The 27,546-nt window shown below is 39.0% G+C and overlaps 2 protein-coding genes across 4 annotated transcripts; one reads left to right on the top strand and one right to left on the bottom strand.

The window, feature by feature from the left end:
* The first annotated feature begins 468 nt into the window (after positions 1-468).
* On the top strand, positions 469-4,542 carry LOC104216380 (eukaryotic initiation factor 4A-15). Of its 3 annotated transcripts, XM_009766402.2 has the most exons (6): positions 469-650; positions 753-793; positions 1,460-1,529; positions 1,734-1,840; positions 2,210-2,640; positions 3,604-4,542. In XM_009766402.2, the coding sequence occupies exons 3-6, from the start codon at positions 1,462-1,464 to the stop codon at positions 4,237-4,239; spliced, it is 1,242 nt and encodes a 413-aa protein (XP_009764704.1). In that variant the 5' UTR covers positions 469-650; positions 753-793; positions 1,460-1,461; the 3' UTR covers positions 4,240-4,542. The 3 variants fall into 3 exon arrangements, with proteins under 3 accessions (XP_009764704.1, XP_009764703.1, XP_009764706.1); XM_009766401.2 differs by lacking the exon at positions 753-793 and having other exon boundaries at positions 470-650; XM_009766404.2 differs by lacking the exons at positions 469-650; positions 753-793; positions 1,460-1,529 and having other exon boundaries at positions 1,816-1,928.
* A 1,149-nt stretch (positions 4,543-5,691) lies between these two features.
* On the bottom strand, positions 5,692-12,968 carry LOC104216379 (casein kinase 1-like protein 2). Its single transcript, XM_009766400.2, has 14 exons — positions 12,651-12,968; positions 12,496-12,536; positions 9,228-9,297; positions 8,970-9,118; positions 8,788-8,883; positions 8,627-8,697; positions 7,941-8,002; positions 7,679-7,742; positions 7,524-7,608; positions 7,323-7,449; positions 7,155-7,237; positions 7,020-7,083; positions 6,747-6,874; positions 5,692-6,351 (listed from the first exon to the last, which is right to left on the bottom strand). Exons 1-14 carry the CDS (start codon positions 12,724-12,726, stop codon positions 6,052-6,054), a joined length of 1,416 nt encoding a protein of 471 aa, XP_009764702.1. The 5' UTR covers positions 12,727-12,968; the 3' UTR covers positions 5,692-6,051.
* Positions 12,969-27,546: the final 14,578 nt, after the last annotated feature.

Below are 27,546 nucleotides of genomic sequence, written 5' to 3'. Positions count from 1 at the left end.
TTTTTGTCAAATCATAACTCCAGAATATGAAAATTAAGACAATTATAAATACTATTTTTTTGTTGATATTAGTTATATTATTGAAGTTTTCTGTTTTGCATAATTATTAAATTGTTTTATTTCATCATTTTATCTATATAAACCCACAACACAATAATCCGAACCGAAACTCAAAAGAGATCAAGTCAAAGTTCAAAGTAATATGGTACCCGGAACCTTCAAATTCTGGATCTGCCTCGGTATGTAATCATTTATGTTTTTCTGATTTAATATTGTTAATATTTTTAAACAAAATCATTATATTCACTCGTCTTAACCGCGTGATATGTCACTTTGTGCACGTCAATTATGTTACCGCTAGCTATTTCTTGAATAAAAAAAACAATGTTTCTCTAAGGAAGCCCTAAAAAAACCCGGCAACGTGTAGCAGTAGCAGTAGCAGTACAAATTCTTGCGAAGGGCAAAATGGTGAAAGCAAAAAAGAAGGCAGCACTTTTCAGGAACCCTCACACTCACGCACTTCTTTCCTCTAACATCGCAGTCTCACTCACAAAAACTCCCAATACGTTCAAGATCCGAGGAGCTTGCGTAAAACCCTAATTTTCATCACTTTCTCTTTTGTCATATCTCCATCTTACTTTCATCTTCAGGTACGTTTCCGTTAGTATATGAAACAAAGTTGAGATTTTGTGGCATTTATTTAACTGAACTATTAGGTACAAGAGCATAACTTGTGATATTGAATGCTGCAGAATTGGTACTTTCGAGTGAATGAGGGCCTAGTTTGTAGAAGGTAGTGAACAACTGTTACTTATGGATTTTAGCCTAGTTTTCTTTACCTACTGTTAGGACTTAGGACCCAAGCTTTAAACTTTTTGATAAAGCAGATTGAATTTGTCATTCTTGAACAGTGAATTCTTTCACAGTCTCTCATTGCATTTGTCTGCCTATTCTTTTTGGCTTTAGCTGGTAGTTTAGGTGGTGGTGTGAGAACGAAATTTAAACAAAAACATTTAAGTTAATTCCCATAAGAAGTAAATCTTTTTATCAAATCATTGTTGCATGTCTTCAGTTTTTGCTTTTGATGATTGAGCACATTTCCAGCAAGAGAAATTATGGGTTGAAACAACCAGATAAAGAGTAGGAATTTGCAAATTAAGAACTAACCAAGTAACGATTTGTTTGAGAATCACCGTAGAAAAGATGAAGATCTAAACTTTATCTTCACATATGATATTATGTAGTTCATTTTTTCCTTCTCAAATTCATTGCAACTGAGGGGCGAAATAGGTGTTTTAACATTCTCTAAGTCAAAGCATAGTGAAATGAACCAATGAGTACCTGCTCATTTGTAATAAATTCAGTCAACTTGTCTTGAGTTATGGTGATATCAATTATTTGATAATGTTTTATTTTACCCATGATTCTTTGTTGCTGATGTGCTGTTAATGCTTTCCAGTCATGGCGGGTGCAGCTCCAGAAGGATCACAGTTTGATGCTCGTCAATTTGACACAAAAATGAATGAGTTGTAAGTAGCAGGAGCCAATTATTTCGTTGCTCTCTAATTATGCATCTATAGAAGACTGCTCTTGCTTCTTCCTCATATTTTTTTGTTTTTTTTCTCTATTTATTACCTCGTATGAGTTATGATGCATGCATTTACTTATATATGCCACGCTATGCTTTATAGCATGGATCCAAAAAACTGACTTTTCTTGGATTTTCATTGTAGGCTTTCAGCTGATGGGCAAGATTTCTTTACTTCATATGATGAGGTTTATGATAGTTTTGATGCCATGGGTTTGCAGGAGAACCTTCTGAGGGGCATTTATGCATACGGTTGGTTGAAACATGTTTCCACTTTTCTTCTGCTTGACTAATGCATGCATTATAAAGAAGAAGGGGTGGTGGACTGTTAATCTTCTAGGTACAACTGAGTACTTCTGTCCCCTGTTGTTTTGCGACATTTCAGTTTGTAGTTCTGGATCAATGTGAATGTTGTCCTTTTGCTTACCAATCAAAAAAAAGGAAAAAAAAAAGGATGAAGAAAGAAACAAAGGAATTGCTGCACATACGAGCTCTCCCGCTCTTTCTGTTTCCTGCTAAATCTATTGATATTGTTATAGTGGGATATTCTCTTTGTTCTGAGCATTGTTCTATCCATTAATCAGGTTACAATGTATTTAATGTTGGACTATTTCCATGTAGGTTTTGAGAAACCTTCAGCAATCCAGCAAAGAGGAATTGTACCCTTTTGCAAAGGTCTTGATGTAATTCAACAGGCGCAATCTGGAACTGGGAAAACTGCTACTTTTTGTTCTGGAATTCTGCAGCAACTTGCCTATGAACTGTTGGAATGTCAAGCTTTAGTCTTGGCGCCTACTCGTGAGCTTGCACAACAAATTGAAAAGGTCATGAGGGCACTTGGTGACTACCTTGGTGTGAAGGTACATGCATGTGTGGGAGGGACCAGCGTACGAGAGGACCAACGCATCCTTTCAAGTGGTGTTCATGTTGTTGTGGGAACGCCTGGACGTGTATTTGACATGCTGAGAAGACAGTCACTTCGCCCTGATCATATAAAGATGTTCGTATTGGACGAGGCCGATGAAATGCTTTCCAGAGGTTTCAAGGATCAGGTCAACTATTTTAGATTGAAAACTGCCTCTCTGACCAATATGCTTTTTATCTCCCCCATATATGTGCGCATGTTTCTTTGTACATCCGTACCCTCTTGACATATATCTGTAGTGTAAAAGGTTCTCCAACCAGTAAGCTTTTCTGAGATTTTTGTTATTATAATCTGGTGCAATGAATATTTTCTTTGTTAGTTTTCCATCGTACATGAAAATTGTGACTTGCGAGAAATGGTCCAATTGTTTGGTGCTAGGGGAGGGAGGGAGGCTCAGTTATAATGGGAAAAGATGCTTGTAGTGCGCAGGGCTGTTAGAGTACTCAACAAGCTCAAAATTTTAGTGGAAAGGGGCACAAACAAAATCTCTGTTTCTCTGTATTATTATCCTTTCTTTCATATCAAGTATGTTGAACTAAATCCATGACTTCATTCGCCTAACTATGTGATGTGATAATTTCAATTTAGCTTTACAATGTTGTCCAAGTTGTTTGGGGCCGAGACATAGTTGTTGCACAGTTGTAATTGGGTGTGATTTTCTTTTTTATCATTCCCTTTTCCTATGGTGTCTTGAAGGTCTTTCAATATTACTACTCCCTCTCTTTCAAAAAGATTGGCACTATTTCCTTATTAGTCTGCTTCAAAAAATTGGCACCTTTCAATATTTCCTTAATAAGAAGCATTTATAGCCACACAAATACTATGGTAGGTTTCAGACCAAAAGTTTCAAAAGTTTTACTGCCACACAAATGTTATAGCTTATTTAAGACCACATATCTCAAAAGTCTTCCATTCTTTATTAAAGTTTGTGCCAAGTCAAACTAAGACTGTCTTTATTGAAACGGAGGGAGCATGAATTAAATTAGAACCCCCCCCCCCCACTTGCATGTGTTTGTACATCCACTGTTGCTGTCGACATGGCTTATTTGCCCCAAGATTTATGCTCATGTACAGCTCTTTTTGCCTCCAGATCTATGATATTTTCCAGCTTCTGCCTCCTAAGATTCAGGTTGGTGTATTCTCTGCTACTATGCCTCCTGAGGCACTTGAAATCACAAGAAAGTTCATGAACAAACCTGTAAGGATTCTTGTGAAGCGTGATGAGCTGACCTTAGAAGGTATCAAACAGTTTTATGTCAATGTGGATAAGGAAGAATGGAAGCTCGAAACCCTGTGCGACCTGTATGAAACATTAGCCATTACACAGAGTGTGATCTTTGTGAATACCCGTCGCAAAGTTGATTGGCTGACAGACAAGATGCGAAGCAGAGACCATACAGTGTCAGCTACCCATGGTGACATGGACCAGAACACTAGAGATATTATAATGCGTGAATTCCGTTCCGGGTCCTCCCGTGTTCTCATCACTACTGATCTTTTGGCCCGAGGAATTGATGTCCAACAAGTCTCCCTAGTTATAAACTTTGATCTTCCCACGCAGCCTGAGAATTATCTTCATCGCATTGGACGTAGTGGACGGTTTGGTAGGAAGGGTGTGGCCATCAACTTCGTTACAAAGGATGATGAGAGGATGCTGTCTGATATTCAGAGGTTTTACAACGTTGTTATTGAGGAGCTGCCAGCGAATGTTGCTGATCTCCTGTAACAAGCTTTTTTCTTGCTTCAGTGGCAAAAATATAGAAGCTGGTACTGTTTGGGCGGGTTCTCTCTCCACACATCTACCTCTTTTCTTCCCCCGGCCCTCTCCTTTCATTTTCATATTTTCTTGTGTAATGAATGTCTAATTTAATGGTCCTAGTGTCTGAGATTATGAACTTGTGAGTAATTTACACTAGCGTTGTTTAATATATCACTATATTATACATTGGTAGCTGCTGCTAGTTTTTGACATCAAAGGGTTGTATCTGAAGTACAATGTCAAAGTATGAAATCATTCACTTATGTCGAAGTATAATATCATTCACGTTGTACTTGCAAAGAGATGCTTTAAACGGGACGGTAGATTTGAAATTAGGAGACAATTTCTCTACTATAAACAATTTTAATGTACTTTGCTTATGCGGTTCCCGAATTGATTCCAAGTCTTTGTATTCATAATTAGAAATCATTTGTCTAAAATTTGGAAATTATGAATACTAGGTAGTGGTGGCAAAATGGATAAAAATAATAATTATCTATCCATATTATCTATTAAAACATTTGTCGGACAATGAACTTTTTAAAAACGGATCAAATATGGATAAGAATTATATTATCCACTTAGAAAATGAATAGTCAATGGATAATTAGTGGGTTTAATTCTTTATATTTATAAAGGCTCAAATTGAGGGTTCCTCAAGTTTAGGAGACTAGGAATTTTCCCAAAAGTGAGCATATTCAAGAAGCCATGAATAATATGGATATTCATATTATCGTCGATTAACTTATTTTCTATCCGTATTAAATATCTCGAGTCGGATAATTTATCCGTTTTGCATTACCTGTTTTTGACCGCCCATATCCGATCCGATCCAACCCGACCCACTCGTTTGTCACCCCTAATACTAGGTGTAGATATAAATTGAATTAGAGATGCAATGAATATTAAGTCTTTTTATTTGCCTACGCCTTGCAGAGAGTTATCCGACATTTATACTAGTTAAAAATACCATTATTGGGTGGATAGTCAAGCGCTCACAAGTTGATCCAAATATTACTATTATTAAAAGGAAAGAAATTCCTTAAGAACTACCAATTTCCGCAGTCTTCATTCTATGCTTACTTTCCAGTGCAGACAAATTTTGCACATTTAGGTTCATTTAGTTCAGTTGATTTGTTAATGACACTTAGGAAACGAGACCACCTTTCTCAATTTATCTAGCACAAGCTGAGAAAACTAACATCCAAAAGGGCAATCTGATAAGAGGGGTACTTCCCCTGTTTTACCAACTCTGGCCATGTGAATGTCGAGTGCGGACGAAAACGCAGAGATGGGCGTAAGCTTTGACTTGTTACAAGATAAAATTGAAGGAAAATAAGATTCTGCACATGCTTGTAAACTAAAGCATTAATACGACCCAAAATTTGTGAGAACTACTGAGTTTGCACTCAAGTGACATTCGACCAAAACATTACTGTGGACCATCTTAGTATTGCAACGACCAATATACAGTTTCACTAGTCCCCATCATCTGGACGAGGATTAAATATTATGGAAGATGCCTGATTGCACAGACAAAAACAATATAAAGAGTCATGCACGGCAATGAGCTTGTATTGAAACCACCTGACTCCCTGCATTAGCACTCATTCAGATCTATTTATTTCTTATAGATCTTTGCTTGAACGAATCACACTCTAGATCCCTAAATTCCAACCCGAAATTCAAGAAAAATCAACTTTTAAGGCCTCAATTCTACCTGAGGTCTAGCACACGAGTAAGAAATTTACAAGAATGTGATGAAAGGGTTTCCAATCATTAGTGACCCCTATCTTCCTCATCGAAATGTAAACTCTCAATTCCTTTGAGCGTGGTTTCATAGTTCTTTATACCAGAAGTATTCCTGTCAGAAGAAGCATGTTTAGCGTCTGATGATCCAACAAGTGGGGAGCTTCTCTGTCCACTTGATATTTTGTTCATGGTTGCTGGACTTGCCTCAGGCGTTCGAGAACGTGTAGGATCAGAGTCATTTCCCATAGTGAAAGTCTCTCGGCTGCCAGAGACTAGACCTCGCCTCAATGATCCACTTGATCTTCCAAGGAAAGTGGAGCTTGACAACTGCAAAATTGGAATGATTCATTACAATGTGGGGGAAAAGATCACTTATGGCATAGACCACTTTTCCATTTCAACAATGTAGAAACCTAAGAAACACACATCTCTATTATTATTATTATTATTTTCCTGGGATTAAGAAAATACAGAAATAGTATTCTTTGTCCAAGGTTGCATCTGAATTCTGAAGCAAGAGTTATATTTGAACTGGCAGAGCAGTTCAACAAGACAATTACACTGCAAGGTTTCACAACTCTTGATTATGGACTGATCTCTTTCCCAGAAATGGCCCTTTGAGAGTTCCAAAATTTAAAATCTTATCAAAGTTCATATTTGATCCAACAACTCAAACTTACCATAGATCAAAGTTCATATTTGATCCAACAACTCAAACTTACCATAGCATCCTTGCTAGAAGAATCATTTCTGAGAGGACTTTTCTGCTTGGACAAACTTCCTGCATTTATAGGCGGCCCAGAATTCCTCCTTCGAGAAGGATCTGCTGGTTGTCTTCCTTCTTCCTCACCTGCAAATGATTGAGAATAGGGGTGAGGAAAATCCCAAATGAAAGAGAGCACAGAGGTCTTGACCAGTACTCATGTGTAGGTGAGGAAATGCCAATTTTCTCAATTGAGAACACAAGAATTAGGACAGGTACACTGGAATATCACCTGACTGCCTTTCTGCATTAGGGATAGCTGGAGGCATGCCTGAGCTGGTTCCAACACCAGCACCCTAATAAAAAACAGCCATCATAAGATATAAGCTCTGCACACAGGTAGAAAAAACGATATTCCACCACTTACAAGAGGTCGGGAAGGAGGAGCTGCAATTTGCGATTGCTGATACTTCAAAATGGTCCAATCAAAAACATAGTCAAACTGAAAGCCTGCAATGCAAATAAACGTGTAAACGGGAGCCTAGATTGAAAATTACCGGTTAAAAATAAAAGCAGCTCAAAATTCATCTTAGACCTTCGCGGATGAAGAGGTCACGAAATATTCTCTTCAGATAAGCATAATCTGGTTTATCCTCAAAGCGTAGTGAACGACAGTAATGGAAATATGATGCAAATTCAGTAGGATAACCCCGGCATAAAGCCTGCAAAATTGTAAACCAATTCTCCATAGAGATGTCCAAGTAGAACCCAATCTCCAAATCAGAAAATAAATTACCTCAATAGATGTTGACACCTTCTTTTCACTAATTTTCTCATACTTCTGCTTCTTAGTTCCTGCTTTCAACCCCTGCCAAGGAAGGCTGCAATAAAAAGATGTCAAACAAGCTGAATAAAACAAGAGTGAGGAAAGAAATTGCAGCAAAATTTAACCTTCCTCTTAGGAAGTACATGAGGACATATCCAAGAGATTCCAAATCATCCCTCCTGCTTTGTTCTGTAACAACGGTAATAGCGTATTAAGTGAGAAACACAGCAGAGTTAAACTGCACAAAGAGTGAACACACAAACATAAATAACAGGAACACTTACCAATACCAGGGTAGAACAACGGTAATAGCGTATTAAGTGAGAAACACAGCAGAGTTAAACTGCACAAAGAGTGAACACAAACATAAATAACAGGAACACTTACCAATACCAAGGTGAGTATTCATGCTAGCATATCTTGCGGTGCCAGTCAAGTTTTTGTTCTCTCTGCAGTGTCAAACACCATGTCTTATAAGGCACAGGCAAAATACGATATGCAAATGCCAGATAACTGAATGCATGTGCATGCACACAGAAGAATTCAGGGACACTCTCAACTGTGCTGCATTTAACAGTTTTTTTAATTGGAATATGCGCATATCCCCATCATAAGAATTTTCAGCAGCACCAAGACAAATGCATTTGTTACATAACAGATCCTACAGAAATGCACTTTGAATTGTCTTAGCATCATCTATGTGCCTGCAATAATCTCTCATTATCATATAACCCCAGCTGGAGTCTTTTTTCTTTAAGATACATAAAACCCCAGCTGGAGTTTTACATTTTCCTAACTAGAGCAAAAAGGAATTATATCTGTTTCTGTCTTCTCTATTTATTTTTTTGGATAAAAATCTGTCAGTAATTAACAAACAAAACATGCTTCATATTACATAATATCCAAAGGTATGGAACCTTAGTTGTATAAACGGAATGCTCAGCCTTTCTCTTCAGCTTGGAGTGCTAAGCTAACCAGAAAAGACTTTTGCACCTATTAAAATCAAGGGGAAGAACGAAATGGGGCGGGGCGGGGGGGGGGGGGGGAGGGGGGAGGGTATACTATCAAATTACCTGTAAGGTATGTGTTGGTGAGTTGAAGTGTCTCTGTATTTCTTGGCCAGACCAAAGTCGATTACATAGACCTGCATTTTAAGTCAAATTTAAGTACAGTAACACAATCCTGGGAATTTGTGAGAACAAAGAGTTAGAAAATAGTAATCAAAATAAAGGACCTGATTTGCACGCCTTCCCAAGCCCATAAGAAAATTGTCCGGTTTAATATCGCGATGCAAAAATGATTTAGAATGAACAAACTCAATGCGATTTATCTGCAGTAAAAATCAAAATAGCCATGTCATCACCAAGTTCAGGTAGGATTACTAACGTCAAAATAAGAAATGTTATAAGTGTTAACCATTTGATCTGCAAGCATCAGAACTGTCTTCAGGGAAAGTTTCCTGCTGCAAAAGTTAAATAAATCTTCAAGACTGGGTCCGAGCAAATCCATGACTAGAACATTGTAATCTCCCTCCACACCAAACCACCTCACATTTGGAATTCCAGCTACAACAGAAGTATCACAATTAGAACCCCTAATCATAGAAATGTAGTCAAAAAGAGAGTAAAGAGAGAAAAGGTTTGTTTTTTCAAAAAAGACAATAGAAGTTATTACTTCCTCCCTGCAAAATCCTGTACAACTTTGACTCATATAGCAACTGAGGATGCTTTGTTTTGACATTTTCCTGCAAAATCACCAGCACTTATCAGACACTAAATTACAATGGAGGAATTAATGCACAAGTCATTCACATAGTTGGAGCCAAAAAAGAAGAAAGAAATGAAGACACACAGACACAGAGATAAATAAAAAAGACTTGCAGATATGTAACATCTTAAAAGTACTTGCGACACAAGCATATGCTATATATGGGGTTCTATCCAACTTTTTCCCCAGTTCAAGAATCAACTGATAGTTTATGTTTCAAAGCTATGAACAATGATGTTATGTAGTATGCATGCAGGCGGCTGTGGGCACCAATAGTTCCATTTCACTTTGTGAGAGCACCATTTGCCAAAAAGGAAAAAAGTAGACCAGAAATTGGCCTATATGCACCAACTTTCTTTGGGGTAGGGGGATTGGTTAGAGGAAGGGGGAGAAATGAGTTCATCCACTTGTGGACCTAAATAATGAATCACAGATTTCTCAATTACCTACTTGAACTCAAGCAAAGAAGACTATTCTGTTAGAGCATTCCCTGTCTGTCTGAGCAATTGAACAAGAAGGCAAAACTACATAAGCTTTTTAAACCTAATCACCTCCAGATCACCACATTCCGTGTTAGCTTTGAGGATTGACCGCTCAAACTAAAAACATGCGAAATTAGAATGTTTATAGAGAAATCAAGTCATAGTTTACTTGTTCATCTTATGTAAATTTACAGAAAACAGGAGCTTGGCCATAAATTTTGGCAATTTCTTTTTTTTTTTCCAAACATTTTTTGAAAACATTGTTTATTCATGGAATATGATCAGTTTTTGAAAAATATTTGGAACAAAAATTTTAAGTTCCCAAAGACGGGTTTAGGGCAGTTCTTGAGTGAAATTTTTTCTTCCACTCACAAAGCTTCAACTTTTTTTTCAAATAAAACGCATGTCCAAACACAACTTCAACTTCCAAAAATTATTTTCTAAAACAACTTCAAAAACTCCTTTTGCAAGTTTCAATCAAATCTATGTCCAAATGCTAGCTAAGAAAATAGAATGATTATAAATCCCCACAAAGGGCAATCCTAGTCTAGTTGGATAGTTTCATTCTTTAAAGTAAATGCTGTCTCCAGCCAAAACCGGCAGCTGATATTTTTTATTTTTTCAAAAAGGCAATGCTGAAGTTGAGAAAAAACTCTCTGTCATACTTATGCCACAGTGCTTGACCATGCACAAAGTTTAAGAAAAAGGGAAGACTTTTGACATGTAAGGTAAATATATGCAAGATACAAACATCACAGTTAATATTAACAATTCTACATGTCACTTTCTATTCCTCTCCAAACAAGTCATATCAATAAGAGCAGTGTTATCAAAGGCGAAAAGCGCAAAAAAGTCTAAGGTCCGTTGGGGCTTTAAGTGCGAAGCGCAAATAAAGCGTGGGCTTTAATGAAAAAAGGCGCAACGGGAGAAAAAATAAAAATATGCATGTGGTCCAAGACTAATAATCATTATGAGCATGAATAACAATTAGATGGACAAAGAAATTGAAAAAAAATTTACGATAAAGTGAAATATCAATTGTTTAAGGTCGCCATTTCAGGATCACACTCATTGGCAAGGAAAAATATGCCTTCGAGCTTTGATGCGACACTAAAGCGCCCACAAAGCGACGCGAAGCGCTTAACGTGTTTTGAGCCTCGCTTCAGGGCTTAAGCTCGCTTTAAGTGCGCCTTTGACAACACTGAATAAGAGTAAATTGGGAATGTTAAGATCTAATAATCTCCAAATACAAAAAAGTGCCAATCTTTTCATGACAAAATAAAAGAAAAGAGTGACATAAACTGATACCCGCTTGGGGTGCCGAAGGGTTTTATTTCTGAAACCAAGAGGGGGTTTTCTGACACCATCAATGGTGGTTATGAAGAAGTGTGTTTTGCTATGGGGCAGCAGGAAATGAGGCTAATTTTGGCCAGACTGCAGAGGTAGTACATTGTTCTCTCCCAACGGTGTTAGTCGTCAGAAATAGATTTTTGGTGCCACTCTCCTGAGAGTGAATCTCGGTAGTCAGCTATACCGATGCTGTAAAGGTGTCTTCACTGAAATATCCCAGAGAGCACAAGACAAAGAGCTTCTTTAGATGCTAAGTGCAGCATGACAAGTCCCCAGGCAAATGAAACCACTTCTCGCGCAATATGACTTGTGTACAAAATACCCAAACAACATTTCAGTGTTCACCTTCCTTGAAGTCCCCTGCCTTGTCACGCAGCCCTAGCCCAAAGCCACAACTTCACAGTCTGCAGCTTTGAGGAATTCTTGGGGAAATGAACACTGGAAATAATTTTAGCGGAAGCTGTGATATGCTCAACCAAAACCCTGTTTAGAGTTGGGATAACATTTTCCCATGGCTGGTGGGTGAGCAAAGATTCTGGAAGGGCTTTTTGCCTCTGTTATCTAGAAGGGCAGAGAACAATCCCCGACAATGGTTTCAGGGTTGCTTAAAGTTTATGTTGTCTTTGTTTGCTCGCTTAGCAAACATCTGTTAGCTTCAGTCAACCAGGGACCAAAACTGTACACTAGGTTCAATCAAGGATCAAATGTGCTCAATCAAATAATATGGGGACCAAAAGAGGAGTAATGCAAAATAACTAAGGGACTAAAACTACTATTTCCCGAAAGTTTTATTGCTTTAAGATAATTCCAATGATAAATCATGAATAGCATACATGCTCAAATTCGCAAACAATGAAAAATTCATACTATACAACGAACTAGGAAGCAAAAGCCTTCATTCACATGTACTTGAACAAATCGAAAAGACAGTATGATATAATTGAAGCTCACAAAATATGCAATTACATCAACATGTTACGCTACTAAGTCATCAACTACCTAATTTGGCACATAAGTTTCTACAAACAACTTATTTCCAAATGAATCACGAAGACTTTCTGCAAAGGGGGATTATCACTTATGTTATGACCACTGAGTTACAAATCGTCACTCTGGAGTTCAATTATCTGTTCTTGATAACTGAACTATCCCTTTGGGGACAGCAAGCAATAACTTTGACACATAATTGTTAACTTCAAAGTCAACCATCCATAAAACACATACTACTGATACTTACAGAAAAACACATAACAGAAATAAAAAACAACTTCCAATAAACTGTAAATTCATTTGCAACAAATATTCAGTAGAACTACACTTAATTACTAAAAGAAATCACTTACCAACTTAATTGCTACTTCCTCATTAGTCTGTATATTAGTACCTGCACCACATAATCATAATTAAAAGAATAAAAGTAAATAAAAACATCAATCAATCAACATAGACAAGAAATAGAGTGAAAAATCTTCTGCAAAAAAAAAAAAAAAAATCAAACCGAGATAGATCTCTCCAAATGATCCACTGCCAATTTTCCGACCCAGTCGATACTTGTTCCCAACACGAGGCTCCATCAAAACCCTAATTTCGTCACTGAATTTCCAAAAGCTTCTAAAACCCTAGCTTTTTAACGCAAGAAACAAATACATGAGCTCAGTACAAAGATCTAAAAAGGCATCGAAGTGTGATTTTCTCTCATCGCTGTCTATCTACAAAAGCTAGGGTTTGGTTTGAAGAAAATAGAGAGAGAGAAAAAAGAATCTTCAGAGTTTCTCTCTCTATATTTATATACTTCTTGCACATATGCTTTTCCTTTTTCGGTTTTTTCCATCTTCTTGAGTTTGCCAGTGAAGCGCGTTTGTGCGAACAATTTTTGGAGGGTGAACCTACGCGTTGAGATGACGCGTGATGGAAGGTTCGACTGGATTGGGGTAGTCCAACATTAGGTGTTATTGGTTATGTGGGGTCAGGACAAGTGGCATATGCACACATTGCTGGCAAAAGGCTCGTGTGTCACGTGACTTGGCTAGTGCTTGGTTCTGTTTTTCTTTTTCTTTTTTCTTTTTAATTTGAAGAATACATATTACATTAAGGACCTATTTACCCATAAATTTTGCCAATTTTGTTTTGGCAAATACATGTTTGTTCATAAATTTTATTGGAAAAATTTCACATTAGAACAACTGAGCTCCATACTTTTCAATTTTATAGCCTATATTTCAATTTACAACCAACTAGCCCAAAAATAATAGGCTAAGATTCAACATCCAACTTCAATAGGTTCTCAAAATTACTATTTAACTTTTAAAAAAGATTCCTCAAACTTTTAAATTAATTTTCGAATCAGTAACAGTGACTCAAATGTTAATTTAACAAACCAAATTCATTTGGGTGGTGAAAATTAAATTTTTAACAAGCTTAAGTATGTGGGTTTAAATTCAAATATGATTTTATGAGAAATTTGGAGTGAGTGTTATTTAAACTTGTTAGAAATAGTATAAGGAGATTGTATATAAAATTTGAAGTCATTTAATGGAGATTTGGACTGGTTTTGAATAAGAATTACAACTGAAAATCGTGGAAGAAGTTCGTCTATTGACGCTTGTATAAAGGTGTATAAAAGTGTATAAGGTGTGTTTCTACACTCATATACACTATTATATAAGATTATACAAAAAACTGACTTCGTCTTCTTCCTTGCGTCTTTTCTGAAATTTAACGTAAATCTTGCTCAAATCTACTCCAAATCACTTCAAATTTAAATTTTGAACTCCTTTTGATATTTTCAATCAATTGGAACAACACCCAATCCAAACAACTAACAAATTCAAAAAAACTCATTTTCAAAAGCAAAGCTTTAAATGGTCTTTCATGGTGGACTTCTACTCTTCAATTTTATTACATTGCAAGCAGGTGACACAAGAGGAGAAGCAGAAAATACACGGACCCTTGAAGCATATGTAGAAGATGTGAGAAAAAGAGAGTGAAAGCAATGGTTGTGAGAACAAAGAATTAACTCCATAGCTTTTAGAAGCAATGGTTGTAAGAACACAGATTTTGAATTTGCAAGTGCTTTCAAAATATGTACAATGTGGGCTAGGTGGGGTAAAACTTAAAAACATTGACCATTTTTTGTTATGGTGTGAAGTCATGTGTATTTTCTTGTAATTCTTTCAATTTTATTTATATCTTGGTAAATTTTCAAAACCCAAAACTCAAATCCCAATATTACTATTATATTTTTTAAAAATTGCTCCAAACTTTTGTATTTTATAAAAGAGTCCACCATTTATTATTTTGTAACAATGTTGCTTCGTCTTCTCGGTCATCTGATAGTTATTATATAGTGCATTATAAAATTGATAATTTTGTACCAATTTTGTTTATGTTCAGGACTATGGTTTATGATAATGATAATGAATGTTATTGATAAAGGTACTACTGGGTATTTGTGATAGTTTTTAGAACTTTTGAGTATAAGTCATATTTCATGTTTTTTCAAAAAAAAAAAAGAAGGTGAAATATATTTTGAAAACTGATGTCCAAACACATTTTCATCTTCAACCCAAACTTCACCCAAATTAGATTTTTCAAAACAATTTTGAAAATCTATGGCCAAACATTGGCTAAGAGTTCATCACAACTATCATCAAAGATTGTCGTGCAATGAATACAATTCATTTACTATTAGTAAAATCTTTTCTTAACTTAGACTTTAAGTTAGGAACTAAGTGTCACGACCCGATTTACCCACCGACGGGATCGTGATGGTACCTAATATTGAACCCACTAGGTAAGCCAACTTTATTGATTATTCTACCTTTTTGCCTTTATCTTTATCAATTTACCAAGTTAATTCAAGTAATCAACGGAAATAGAAATGCGGAAGAATAGAATTTGAACAGTTTAACTAATACCAATACAAAACTCATAATAACAACCCGTCCAGAACTGGTGTCACAATCTCACGGACTATCTATGAAAACTAAAATAGGATCTTAAGAAAGAAAATACACGTCTATCTCTGAAATAGAAAAGAACAGAAAGAAACAAGATAGGAAGGGGACGCTAGGGCCTGCGGACGCCTACAGGACTATCTCGGGTCTCAGATGGACTGAAGACAGCAACCCCTAGCTAAGGTCCGTATGCTCCAGTACCGGGATCTGCACAAAAGAGTGCAGATTATAGTATCAGTACAACCGACCCCATGTACTGAGTAAGTGTCAAGCCTAACCTCGGCGAAGTAGTGACGAGGCTAGGACACAACAAACAACATAACTTGCAATTAGCAATATCTAACAAAATAAAGTAATAGAAGCGAATCAAAAGCAACGGGAAGGGGCAACATGCATTAGGGGATAACAACATAAGGAAACACGGAAATGACAGAATGAAACAATTAAGGTGCTTGAATCAATAGCAACAAGAAATCACAACAAGCAGGCAAAGAATGCACGACATCACCCTTCGTGCTTTTACGCTCAATCCTCACTATGCAATCAATAAAGAAAATATGCACGACATCACCCTTCTTGCTTTATCGCTCTTCCTCACCAAATGAATATTGGAAATGTGCACGGCATCACCCTTCGTGATTTACCTCTCTTCCTCACCATATGCATCAATATCAATGTAAATGTGCACGACATCACCCTTCGTGCTTTATTACTCTTTCCTCACCATATGCAAAAGTATGAATGTGCACGGTATCACCATTCATGCTTTATCACTCTTTCCTCACCCAAACAATAGTAACAATCAACATCCCAGCAAGGGAATCAACATTTGAGAATAAATACATCCCGGCAAGGGAATTAACAATAAGAATTAAATACGTCCCGGCAAGGAAATTAGCTATAATCAATCTTGTTCCAACAATTTACTTCACAAATGAACCTCAACTATAGCCACTGCTGAACAATAGACAAATACTACGAAAAATGATCATAAGTCTTACTCAACATGTGTAATTAACAATTTAGGCATTTATAATGCTTATCAAGAATCACAATGATCACAATTTAAGACTCACGGGCATGCTTGACACCAACGTATAGATACTCGTCACCACACCTATACGTCCTACACTATACTAGCACATAGCAAATAAGGCACAACACCTATTCCCTCAAGCTAAGGTTAGACCAAACACTTACATCGATTCTACGGCCACAAATCAAGCCTCAACTATCGCTTTCCCTCTAGAATTCACCTTCAAAAACCCAAAAATTGACCCTGGGCTCACTTGGTCAAAACCCCGAAGTTTGGACCAAAATTCGATTATCCATTCACCTCCGAGTCCGGATATGCAATTGATTTTGGAATTCGACCTCAATTGAGGTCTAAATCCCCAAATTTCAAAATTCCCAATTTTCACCCAAAAACACCCAAATTCCCATGAAAATCCCTAAATTTTGTGATGAAATCTTGCAAAAGATGAAGTAGATTGAAAGAAATGAGTTAAAAGTTGTTTACCTATGATTTGGGGAAGAACCTTTCTTTGAAAAATCGCCCAAGAGAGTGTAGGGTTTGAAAGAGTTGGAAAAATAAAGAAAATCCCGTCTAAGTTCCAATTTACCTAGGCGCAAATATCGCATTTGCGATGCCAGGTTCGCAAATGTGGCCAAGACTTCACAATTGCAAAGATTGGCCTGGCCTGATTACTTCGCAAATGCGAACCAGCATTCGCAATTGCGATTGCTATTGGAGTCGCTTTTGCAACATGGAGCTTCGCAAATGCGAAGGTTCCCCCCTACTAAGTCATCGCAAATGTGATGGTTAGTCGCAAGTACGAGCTCGCATTTGCGAGCCAGGCTTTGCAAATGCAAAGCCTGCAGACACCAGCTGCTGCTCCTAAGTTCAAAACACTCCGCAGCCTATACAAAACTCACCCGAGCCCTCGGGGCTCCAAACCAAACATGCACGCAAATCCAAAAACATCATACGGACTTGCTCGTGCGATCAAATCATCAAAATAATATCAACAACTATGAATTTAACCTCAAAATCAAGAAAATTATCAAGAATACCTAAAGTTACTATTTTCACAACAGAGGGTCCAATTTATATCAAATCAAGTCCGTTTCCTACCAAATTTCACAGATTAGACTTAAACATTATTTTTGACCTCTAACTGGGCTCTAGAACCAACATACGGGCCCGATACCATCACATTTAAGCATTTATTCAATTTTCAAACTTTCTATATTTTTCTGTTAAACAATTTTCTTCAAAAATTCATTTCTCGGGCTAAGGACCTCGGAATTCAACTCCGAGTATACGCCCAAGTCCCATATTTTTCTGCAAACCTTCCGGAACCGTCAAATCACGGGCCCGGGTCCGTTTAACGAAAATGTTGACCGAAGTCAACTTAATTCAATTTTAAAGGCAAAATTTAGCATTTTCTCAAATTTTTCACATAAGGGCTTTCCAGATATACGCCCGGACTGTGCACGTAAATTAAGGTGAGATAAAAGGAGGGTTCTAAGGCCTCAGAACATAGAATTGACTTTTAAATCAAGTGATGACCCAAAAGGTCATCACATCCTCCACCTCTAAAATAACCGTTCGTCCTCGAACGGACATAGAAAAGAAGTAACTGAGTCAGGGAAAAGATGGGGATATCGACTTCGCATATCGGACTCGGACTTGGACTCCCAGGTCGTTGTCTCAACAGGCTGACCTATCCACTACACACGAACTGAAGGGAAATTCTTTGATCTCAACTGACGGACCTGCCGGTCTAGAATGACCACCGGCTCCTCCTTGGACTGAGCTGTACGAAGCCTATCCTGAATGATCTTGACCTTATCCAAGGCATCCTGAACTAAATCTGTACCCAACAACCGATCCTCTCTCGGCTCAAACCACCCAACCGGTGACCGACACCCCCTACCATATAATGCCTCATAGGGAGCCATTTGAATACTCGAGTGATAACTGTTATTGTAGGCAAATTCCGCTAATGGCAAGAATTGATCCCAAGAACCTCCAAAGTCAATAACACATGCTCGAAGCATATCCTCCAATATCTGAATAGTACGCTCGAACTGACCATCCATCTGAGGATGAAATGATGTGCTCAACTCGACCCGCGTACCCAACTCATGCTGCACTGCCCTCCAGAAATGCAAGGTAAACTACGTACCCCGATCAGAAATGATAGACACGGGTACATTATGAAGACGAACGATCTCCCGGATATAAATCTCTGCCAACCGCTTAGAAAAATAGGAAACTGCCACATGAATGAAATACGCTGACTTGGTCAGCCTATCCACAATAACCCACACTGCATCAAACTTCCTCTGAGTCCGTGAGAGTCCAACAACGAAGTTCATAGTGATACACACCCACTTCCACTCAGGAATCTCAATCTTCTGAAGCAAACCACCAGGTCTCTAATGCTCATACTTTACCTACTGACAATTCAAACACCGAGCTAGATACGCGACAATATCCTCCTTCTTCATCCTCCTCCACCAATAATGTTGCCGCAAGTCCTGATACATCTTAGCGGCGCCCCGATGAATAGAATACCGGGAACTATGGGCTTCCTCTAGAATCAACTCACAAAGTCCATCCACATTAGGCACACAAACATGACCCTACATCCTCAAAACTCCATCATCTACGACTGTAACGTGCTTGGCACCTCCGCGCTGCATTGTGTTCTAAGGACAAGCAAATGAGGATCATCATACTGTCGCTCTCAGATACGCTCAAATAATGAAGAATGAGCGACTGTGCAAGCTAGAACACGACTGGGCTCAGAAACATCCAACCTCACAAACTAATTGGCTAAAGCCTGAACATCCAAAGCAAGCGGCCTCTCACCGACCGGAATATATGCAAGGCTACCCATACTAGCTGACTTACTACTCAAGGCATCAGCCACTACATTGGGCTTCCTCGGATGATACAAGATGGTGATATCATAGTCTTTCAACAGCTCCAACCACCTCCTCTGCCTCAAATTTAGCTCCTTCTGCTTGAACAAGTATTGCAAACTCTTGTGATCCTTGAACACCTCACATAACACGCCATATAAGTAATGCCTTCAAATCTTCAGTGCATGAACAATGTTTGCTAGCTCCAAATCATGAACTGGATAATTCTTCTCGTGAATTTTTAACTGTCGCGAAGCATATGCAATAACCTTGCCATTCTGCATCAACACCGCACCAACCCCAATACGAGATACATCACAATATACCGTATATGGCCCTGAACCTGCGGGCAATACCAACAACGGCGCCGTAGTCAAAATTGTCTTGAGGTTCTGAAAGCTCGCCTCACACTCGTCCGACCACCTAAACTAGGGGTGGACATTCGGTATTTCGGTTCGGTATTTCGATATTCGGTTTATCAATTGTGTATACCAAATACCGTACCAAAATATTTCGGTACGATTTGGTATTTCTTATTTTGGTTTGGTACGGTTTCGGTTTAAACCAAATCTTCACTATCTCCCCCACTCCATCAACTAATGTAATCTATGTTAGAAATATTTAAGGCAGTGACTCATTTTCCCCCCTAGTTGATTGATATGTAGGTGGTATATGCTGAGAGTCTTTCCATGATCTCTATCATATGCTTTATAACTTTTCGCAATCAGAGGACAACTGCCAAGATAGTTCTTATATCACTGGTAAACTAATTTAGATAAGGCAATGAGGCAATTCAAATTCTAGGACCCTTAATGCTTCCAAAAATTTAGTAGTGAATATATACTATGAAAGTTATCTAACTTAATTTGAGTTCATTTCATATTGGCACATTCTGAGTTACATGTAATGTATTATTTTAAAGATGAAAGCTATCTATAACTGTGAGACTCACTTAGCGTAAAGGCGGATTGAATACAAAAAGTACTTACCTTAATGAATTGAGCAACCTCTCAGCTGCACATGCTTCTTGCAAAGCATCAGTAGCTGCAAAGAGAGCAATTTACTATTCTACATTGCACAACAGAGAAGATAGGGGTACGAATTCTGAAGAGAAGTTGAAATGAAACTATTTTTGTCGATGATGAGGATACTACTGAGAGGACATTATTGCCTCAATGTGTATTTGTTTCACAAAAGCACAACAGTAAGATGAATACAACCTTTCTCCATTACACTAAACTATTTCGGTATACCAAAATATCAAAAATCCAATACCGTATGCCGAACCGAAATACCCAAATGTTTGTACCGAAATAAACCAAAATACCGAATAAACCGAAATCGAAATACCAAATTAATTTAGTTTGGTTCGGAATTCGGTTTTTCAGATTTTATGCCCACCCCTAACCTGAAATGGGCACCCTTCTTGGTCAACCGGGTCATCGGGGCTGCAATAAATGAAAACTCCTCCACAAATCGGTGGTAATAGCCCACCAAACCCAAGAAGCTCCAGATTTCTGTAGCTGATGTGGGTCTAGACTAGTCCTTGACTGCCGCAATCTTCTTAGGATCCATCTAAATACTCTCTATCGATACAACATGATCCAAGAATGCCACTGAACTCAACCAAAACTCACACTTCGAAAACTTGGCATATAACTGACTGTCCCTCAAAGTCTAGAGGACGACTCGAAGATGCTGCTCATGATCCTCCCGAGTGTGGGAATAGATCAAAATATCATCAATGAAAACAATCACGAAGGAATCCAAATAAGGCTTGAACACTCAGTTCATCAAATCCATGAAAGCTGCTGGGGCATTTGTCAACCCGTATGACATCACTAAGAACTTATAATGCCCGTACCAAGTGCGAAAAGCTATCTTAGGGACATCAAATACCCTAATCCTCAACTGATGGTAGCCAGATCTCAAATCAATCTTCGAAAATACCGTGGCACCCTGAAGCTGATCAAACAAATCATCAATCATCGGCAATGGATACTTGTTTTTTATGGTGACTTTGTTCAACTGTCGATAATATATGCATATCCTCATCGACCCATCCTTCTTCTTAATGAACAACATCGGCGCACCCCAAGGCAAGACACTCGGTCTAATAAAGCCTTTATCCAGCAAGTCCTGCAACTGTTCTTTTAATTCTTTCAACTCTGGAGGGGCCATACGATATGGCGGAATAGAAATGGGTTGAGTGCCCGGAGCCAAATCAATGCAAAAGTCAATATCCCTGTCGGGTGGCACCCCCGACAGGTCTGAAGGAAATACCTCTGGAAACTCACGAACAACGGGCACATAATCCATAGAAGGAACCTCAGCACTGGAATCACGAACATACGCCAAATAGGCCAAACATCACTTGTCAACCATACGTCGAGCCTTCATATATGAGATAACCCTGCTAGTAGAATGACTAGGAGTCCTTTTCCACTCCAAACAAGGCAACCCTCGTAATGCCAATGTCACGGTCTTGGCATGACAATCCAATATAGCATGATAAGGGGATAACCATTCCATCCCCAAAATGACATCAAAATCCACCATGTCGAGAAGTAGGAGATCTACACAGGTCTCAAGACCCCCAATAACGACTACACAAGCATGTTAAACACGATTTACCACAATAGAATCACCCACCGGTGTAGACACATATACATGAGCACTCAAATAATCATGAGGCACAACCAGATAAGGGGAAAAATAAGATAATACATAAGAATATGTGGACCCTAGATCAAATAAAACTAAGGTATTTCTACTGCAAACTAAAACTGTACCTATGATAACCGCATCGGAGGCCTCAACCTCAAGTCTGGCAGGAATAGCATAACATCGAGGCTGGGCCCCACCACTCTGAACTACATCCCTAGGATGACCTCCTGCTAGCTGGCCTCCACCTCTAACTGCCTGGCCTCCACCTCTAATGGCTTGACCTCCACCTCTAACACCTGGACCCCTACCTCTAGCTGGCTGAGCGAGAGGTGGAACACCCAGTGCTAGAACTATAGCATGAGAACCCTGGTGCTGAGAACTTCTCGAGGCTCGAGGGCAAAACCTAGCAATGTGCCTCGTATCGCCACAAGTATAGCAAGACTTGGGCTACTGAGACTGCTGACCCTGAAACTGACCTTGACGGCCTGGATAACCACCCTGAAAACTCTGGAGCGGAGGTGCACTGATAGGAGCTAGTGGTGCACTATAGGGCAACTGATTAGAATACTGCACATGAGAACCACAATCCCCTAGAGCACTATGAGAAGCCTGAAGTGCTGACTGAAATGGCCTGGGAAGATGGCCTCTACCAAAGGAATCCCTACCTCCAGACGAGGCACCATTGAATCTACTAGAATGATGAGGTCTCTTATTGGACCCCTGACCGCTCCCCTAAGCTAGAACCATCTCAACCCGCCTGGCCACATTGGTCGCATCCTAGAAAGAAATCTCGCTACCTGTCTCCTTAGCCATCTGTAATCTAATAGGCTGAGCGAGTCCCTCAATAAACCTCCTCACTCTCTCTCTCTCAGTGGGGAGTATCAGAAGAACATGAAGAGCCAAATCAACAAACCTCATCTCGTACTGGGTGACGGTCATAGAACCCTACTGAAGGCGCTCGAACCGTCTACGGTACTCCTCTCTCTGAGTGATGGGAAGGAACTTTTCGAGAAATAGCTGCGAGAACTGGTCCCAAGTGAGAGCTGGTGACCCAGCTGGTCTGGCCAAACAATAATCTCTCCACCATTTCTTGGCGGAACCTGACAGGCAAAAAGCAGCAAAGTCGACCCCATTGGTCTCCACTATGCCCATGTTCCGAAGAACCTCATGACAGCTGTCTAAGAAATCCTGGGGATCCTCTGAAGATGTACCACCATAAGTAGTAGTGAACAACTTGGTGAACCTGTCTAACCTCCACAAAGTATCAGCAGACATAGCTGCTCTATCACCGGTCTGAGCTACTACACCCGGCTGAACTGCTCCAACTGGCTGAGTTGCTGGAGTCTGAAACTGGAGAGCCATCTGCTCCTGAGTGCGGGTAGCGGGAGTCTGTGCTCCTCTCCCAGCCTAAGAGACGGCTGGTGCTACAAGAAGTAAGCCTGCCTGGGTGACACTCTCCATAAGGCCCACTAGACGGACCAGAGCATCCTGGAGTACCGGGGCAGCAATGAACCCCTTTGGGACCTGAGCTGGGCCTACTGGAACTGTCTGGGTCGGAACCTTATCATCAAACTCTACCTTAGGCTCCGCCGCTGGTGCTGCTACTCTGGGCTGAGCTTTGTCCCTACCTCGGCTCCTAGCACGGCCTCTGCCCCTTGTAGGAGCTGCTACTGGGGCTCGGGCTGCTGATTGGCTGCTGAAGCGGTACAATTAGCATTGAGAAACCAAACCGCACGACAGAGATGAATAGAAGTGCAACTGTTCCTAACTCTGTAGCCTCTGGGGATAAACACAAATGTCTCCGTACCGATCCCTCGGACTCTACTAAGCTTGTCCATGAATTATGAGACCTAAGCAACCTAGAGCTCTGATACCAACTTGCCATGACCCGATTTACCCACCGACGGGACCGTGATGGCGCCTAACATTGAACCCGCTATGCAAGCCAAAGTTATTGATTATTCTACCATTTTGACTTTATCTTTATCAATTTACCAAGTTAATTCAAGAAAAAAATGGAAATAGAAATGCGGAAGAATAGAATTTTAACAGTTTAACTAATACCAATACAAAACTCATAATAACAATCCACCCAGAACTGGTGTCACAATCTCACAAACTATCTATGAAAACTACAAATAGGGTCTGAACAAAGAAAATACATGTCTGTCTTTGAAATAGAAAAGAACAGAAAGAAACAAGATAGGAAGGGGACGCCAAGGCATGCAGACACCTGCAGGACTACCTCGGGTCTCCAATGGACTGAAGGCAGCAACCCCTAGCTAAGGTCCGTATGCTATCTACGCAAAAGAGTGCAGAGTGTAGTATTAGTACAATCGACCCCATGTACTGAGTAAATGTCGAGCCTAACCTCGGCGAAGTAGTGACGAGGCCAGGACACAACAAGCAACATAACGTGCAATTAGACAATATCTAACAGAATAACAGTAATGGAAGCGAATCAAAAGTAACGGGAAGGGGCAACATGCTTTAGGGAAAACAACATAAGGAAACACGGAAATGACGGAATGAAACAATTAAGGTGCTTGAATCAATAACAACAAGAAATCACAACAAGTAGGTAAAGAATGCACGGCATTACCCTTCGTGCTTTTACTCTCAATCCTCACTAAGTAATCAATAAAGAAAATGTGCACGACATCACCCTTCGTGCTTTATCGCTCTTCCTCACCAAATGAATATTAGAAATGTGCACAGCATCACCCTTCGTGCTTTACCTCTCTTCCTCACCATATGCATTAATATAAGTATAAATGTGCACAACATCACCCTTCGTGCTTTATCACTCTTTCCTCACTATATGCATAAGTATGAATGTGCACGGCATCACCCTTCGTGCTTTATCACTCTTTCCTCACCCAAATAATAGTAATAATCAACATCCCGGCAAGGGAATCAACATTTAAGAATAAATACATCCCGACAAGGGAATCAACAATAAGAATTAAATACATCCCGGTAAGAGAATCAACTATAACCAATCTTGTTCCAACAATTTACTTCACAAATGAACCTCAACTAGATCCAATGCTCAACAATAGTCAAATTATTACGAAAAATGATCATAAGTCTTACTCAACACGTGTAATCAATAATTTAGGCATTTATAATACTTATCAAGAATCACAATGATCACAATTTAAGAATCACGGGCATTCTTAACACCAACGTATAGATACTCGTCACCACACCTATACATCGTACACTACACTAGCACATAGCAAATAAGGCACAACACCTATTCCCTCAAGCTAAGGTTAGACCAAATGCTTACCTCGATTCCATGGCCACAAATCAAGCCTCAACTACCATTTTCCTTCTAGAATTCACCTCTAATTCACTTGTATCTATTCATAATTAGTTTAATAACATCAATAAATACTAAAGAACTCACACCCAATGCTTAATTATAGTTTTCCCAACATTTGTTCCAAAAATTCAAAAATCGACCCTGGGCCCGCTTGGTCAAAACCCGAAGTTTGGATCAAAACCCGATTACTCATTCAACCACGAGCTCGGGTATGCAATTGGTTTCGGAATCCAACCTCAATTGAGGTCTAAATCCCCAAATTTCAAAATTCCCAATTTTCACCCAAAAACACCCAAATTCCCATAAAAATCCCTAGATTTTATGATAAAATCTTGTAAAAGGATGAAGTAGATTGAAAATAATGAGTTAAAAGTTGTTTACCTATGATTTGGGGAAGAACCTTTCTTTAAAAAATCGCCCAAGAGAGCTTAGGATTTGAAAGAGTTGGAAAAATGAAGAAAATCCCGTCTAAGTTCCAATTTACCCAGGCGCAGATATCGCATTTGCGATGCCAGGTTTGCAAATGCGAACTCACAAATGCTGACAAGACTTCGCAATTGCGAAGATTGGTCTAACTCGATTACTTCGCAAATGCGAACCAGCGTTTGCAATTGCGATTACTGTTGGAGTCGCTTTTGCGATATGGAGCTTCGCAAATGCGAAGGTTCCACCTGCCTAGTCATCGCAAATGCGATGGTTAGTCACAAATGGAGCTCGCATTTGTGAGCTAGGCTTCGCAAATGCGAATCCTGCAGACCTTCAACACACCAACTGCTGCTCCTAAGTTCAAAACACTCCGCGGCTTATCCAAAACTCACCCGAGCCCTCGGGGCTCCAAACTAAACATGCACATAAATCCAAAAATATCATACGGACTTGCTCGTATGATAAAATCATCTAAATAACATCAACAACTATGAATTTAACCTCAAAATCAAGGAAATTCTCAAGAATACCTAAAGTTACTATTTTCACAAGCGATGGTCCAATTTATATCAAATCAAGTCCGTTTCCTATCAAATTTCACATATTAGACTTAAACATTATTTTTGACCTTTACCGGGCTTCGGAACCAACATACGGGCCTGATACCATCACATTCAAGCATTTATTCAATTTCCAAACTTCCTATATTTTTCAGTTAAACAATTTTCTTCAAAAATTCTTTTATCGGACTAGGGACCTCGGAATTCAATTCCGGGTATACGCCCAAGTCCCATATTTTTCTATGGACCTTCTGTGACTGTCAAATCACAGATCCGGGTCCGTTTACCCAAAATATTGACCGAAGTCAACTTAATTTAATTTTAAAGGCAAACTTTAGCATTTTCTCAAATTTTTCACATAAGGGCTTTCCGGATATACGCTCGGACTGCGTACACAAATCGAAGTGAGACAAAAGGAGATTTTTAAGGCCTTGAAACACAGAATTGACTTTTAAATCAAGTGATGACCTTTTGGGTCATCACACTAAGTGTTCCAATCATTCCCGAACTTCTCGGGATTCGAATTACCCATACTTGTAAGTTATAAAGCGCCAAATGAACTTACGGGAAGTCTCAAATAGAGAAATGAGGTTTTAGAACTTGAAACGATGAATTGATTCATTACAATGAAGAGGTGGTGGTGGTGTGAAATTTGACGAGAGTGACGTATTCAATTTATTTAACACGTTTTATTTTGTTTGTAGAAAAAAATGGGTTCCATGAGACCCACATTCAGAAGAAAAAGAACGTCTCGAATCCATATAAGTGGGTCGAGGACCCAGTTGAGACTACCTGTGTAAGATTTCAAATTTCTTAAGAGTTATAATTTATGTTTATAATATTATTTATATACTAATTTATAATTTAAATGTAGGATCTCTATAAAATTATTTTGAAGGAATTCCAACGCAGTCATCCAACAACTAGTCCGGGCGAGGCATCAGGACCATCAGACGAAGATGCCGAAAGACTTTGATTGGAAGTTGTTGGTTGTCCAAGCCATATTGCCTTCCAAAGAAATTATTTTATGGTTACAAGTGTGGATTACAAGGTATAGGGACCTCCGCACAGACACTTGATAGGGAAGCCATCTCGGCTATGGAGAAGACGGTCCCAAAGCTTTCGTTTGAGCTTGAATCAACAAAAGCTAGATATAGGTATAGCGATTAACAATTTGATAGGCTCCAGGCTCAACTGAAAGCTCTCCTTGAGTCTAGAGATTTTTCATTGCCTCGTTATTATGAGTCATCGCCTAACGCTTGTCCGCCACATGATTGTTCTACTCGTGTGGAAGATGAAGGTTCTTCAAGTGACGGAAGAGATGCGATACAAAACACTCCTTGAATGATATTTATATTACTAACTCTTTCTTGAACAGTATTCTGCTACTATTGCTACGTTTATATAATAGTATTAACTTGTTATAGTTCTATTGTATTGGTGTGTTCTTGTTGAATGTTGTAATTTATTGGAGATTGACTGGTATTATTTTAGTAGGAGTTTTAGTTGAAAACTAAATGT

Source organism: Nicotiana sylvestris, chromosome 5 (assembly GCF_000393655.2).
Source record: "Nicotiana sylvestris chromosome 5, ASM39365v2, whole genome shotgun sequence".
Taxonomy (NCBI): Eukaryota; Viridiplantae; Streptophyta; class Magnoliopsida; order Solanales; family Solanaceae; genus Nicotiana; species Nicotiana sylvestris.
The sequence above is the reverse complement of the archived record's forward strand: the minus strand, read 5'-3'. Positions and strand labels throughout refer to the sequence as shown.

Excerpts from the sequence above, each read along its gene's own strand:
- LOC104216380 (XM_009766402.2), top strand. The coding sequence starts at position 1,462 with ATGGCGGGTGCAGCTCCAGAAGGATCACAGTTTGATGCTCGTCAATTT. Across the intron at positions 1,530-1,733 it reads GACACAAAAATGAATGAGTT|GCTTTCAGCTGATGGGCAAG; the intron begins GTAAGTAGCAGG and ends TTTTCATTGTAG. Across the intron at positions 2,641-3,603 it reads CCAGAGGTTTCAAGGATCAG|ATCTATGATATTTTCCAGCT; the intron begins GTCAACTATTTT and ends TTTTGCCTCCAG.
- LOC104216379 (XM_009766400.2), bottom strand. The coding sequence starts at position 12,726 with ATGGAGCCTCGTGTTGGGAACAAGTATCGACTGGGTCGGAAAATTGGC. Across the intron at positions 8,884-8,969 it reads TGATGCTTGCAGATCAAATG|ATAAATCGCATTGAGTTTGT; the intron begins GTTAACACTTAT and ends TTTTTACTGCAG. Across the intron at positions 7,238-7,322 it reads TGACCTCTTCATCCGCGAAG|GCTTTCAGTTTGACTATGTT; the intron begins GTCTAAGATGAA and ends TTTGCATTGCAG.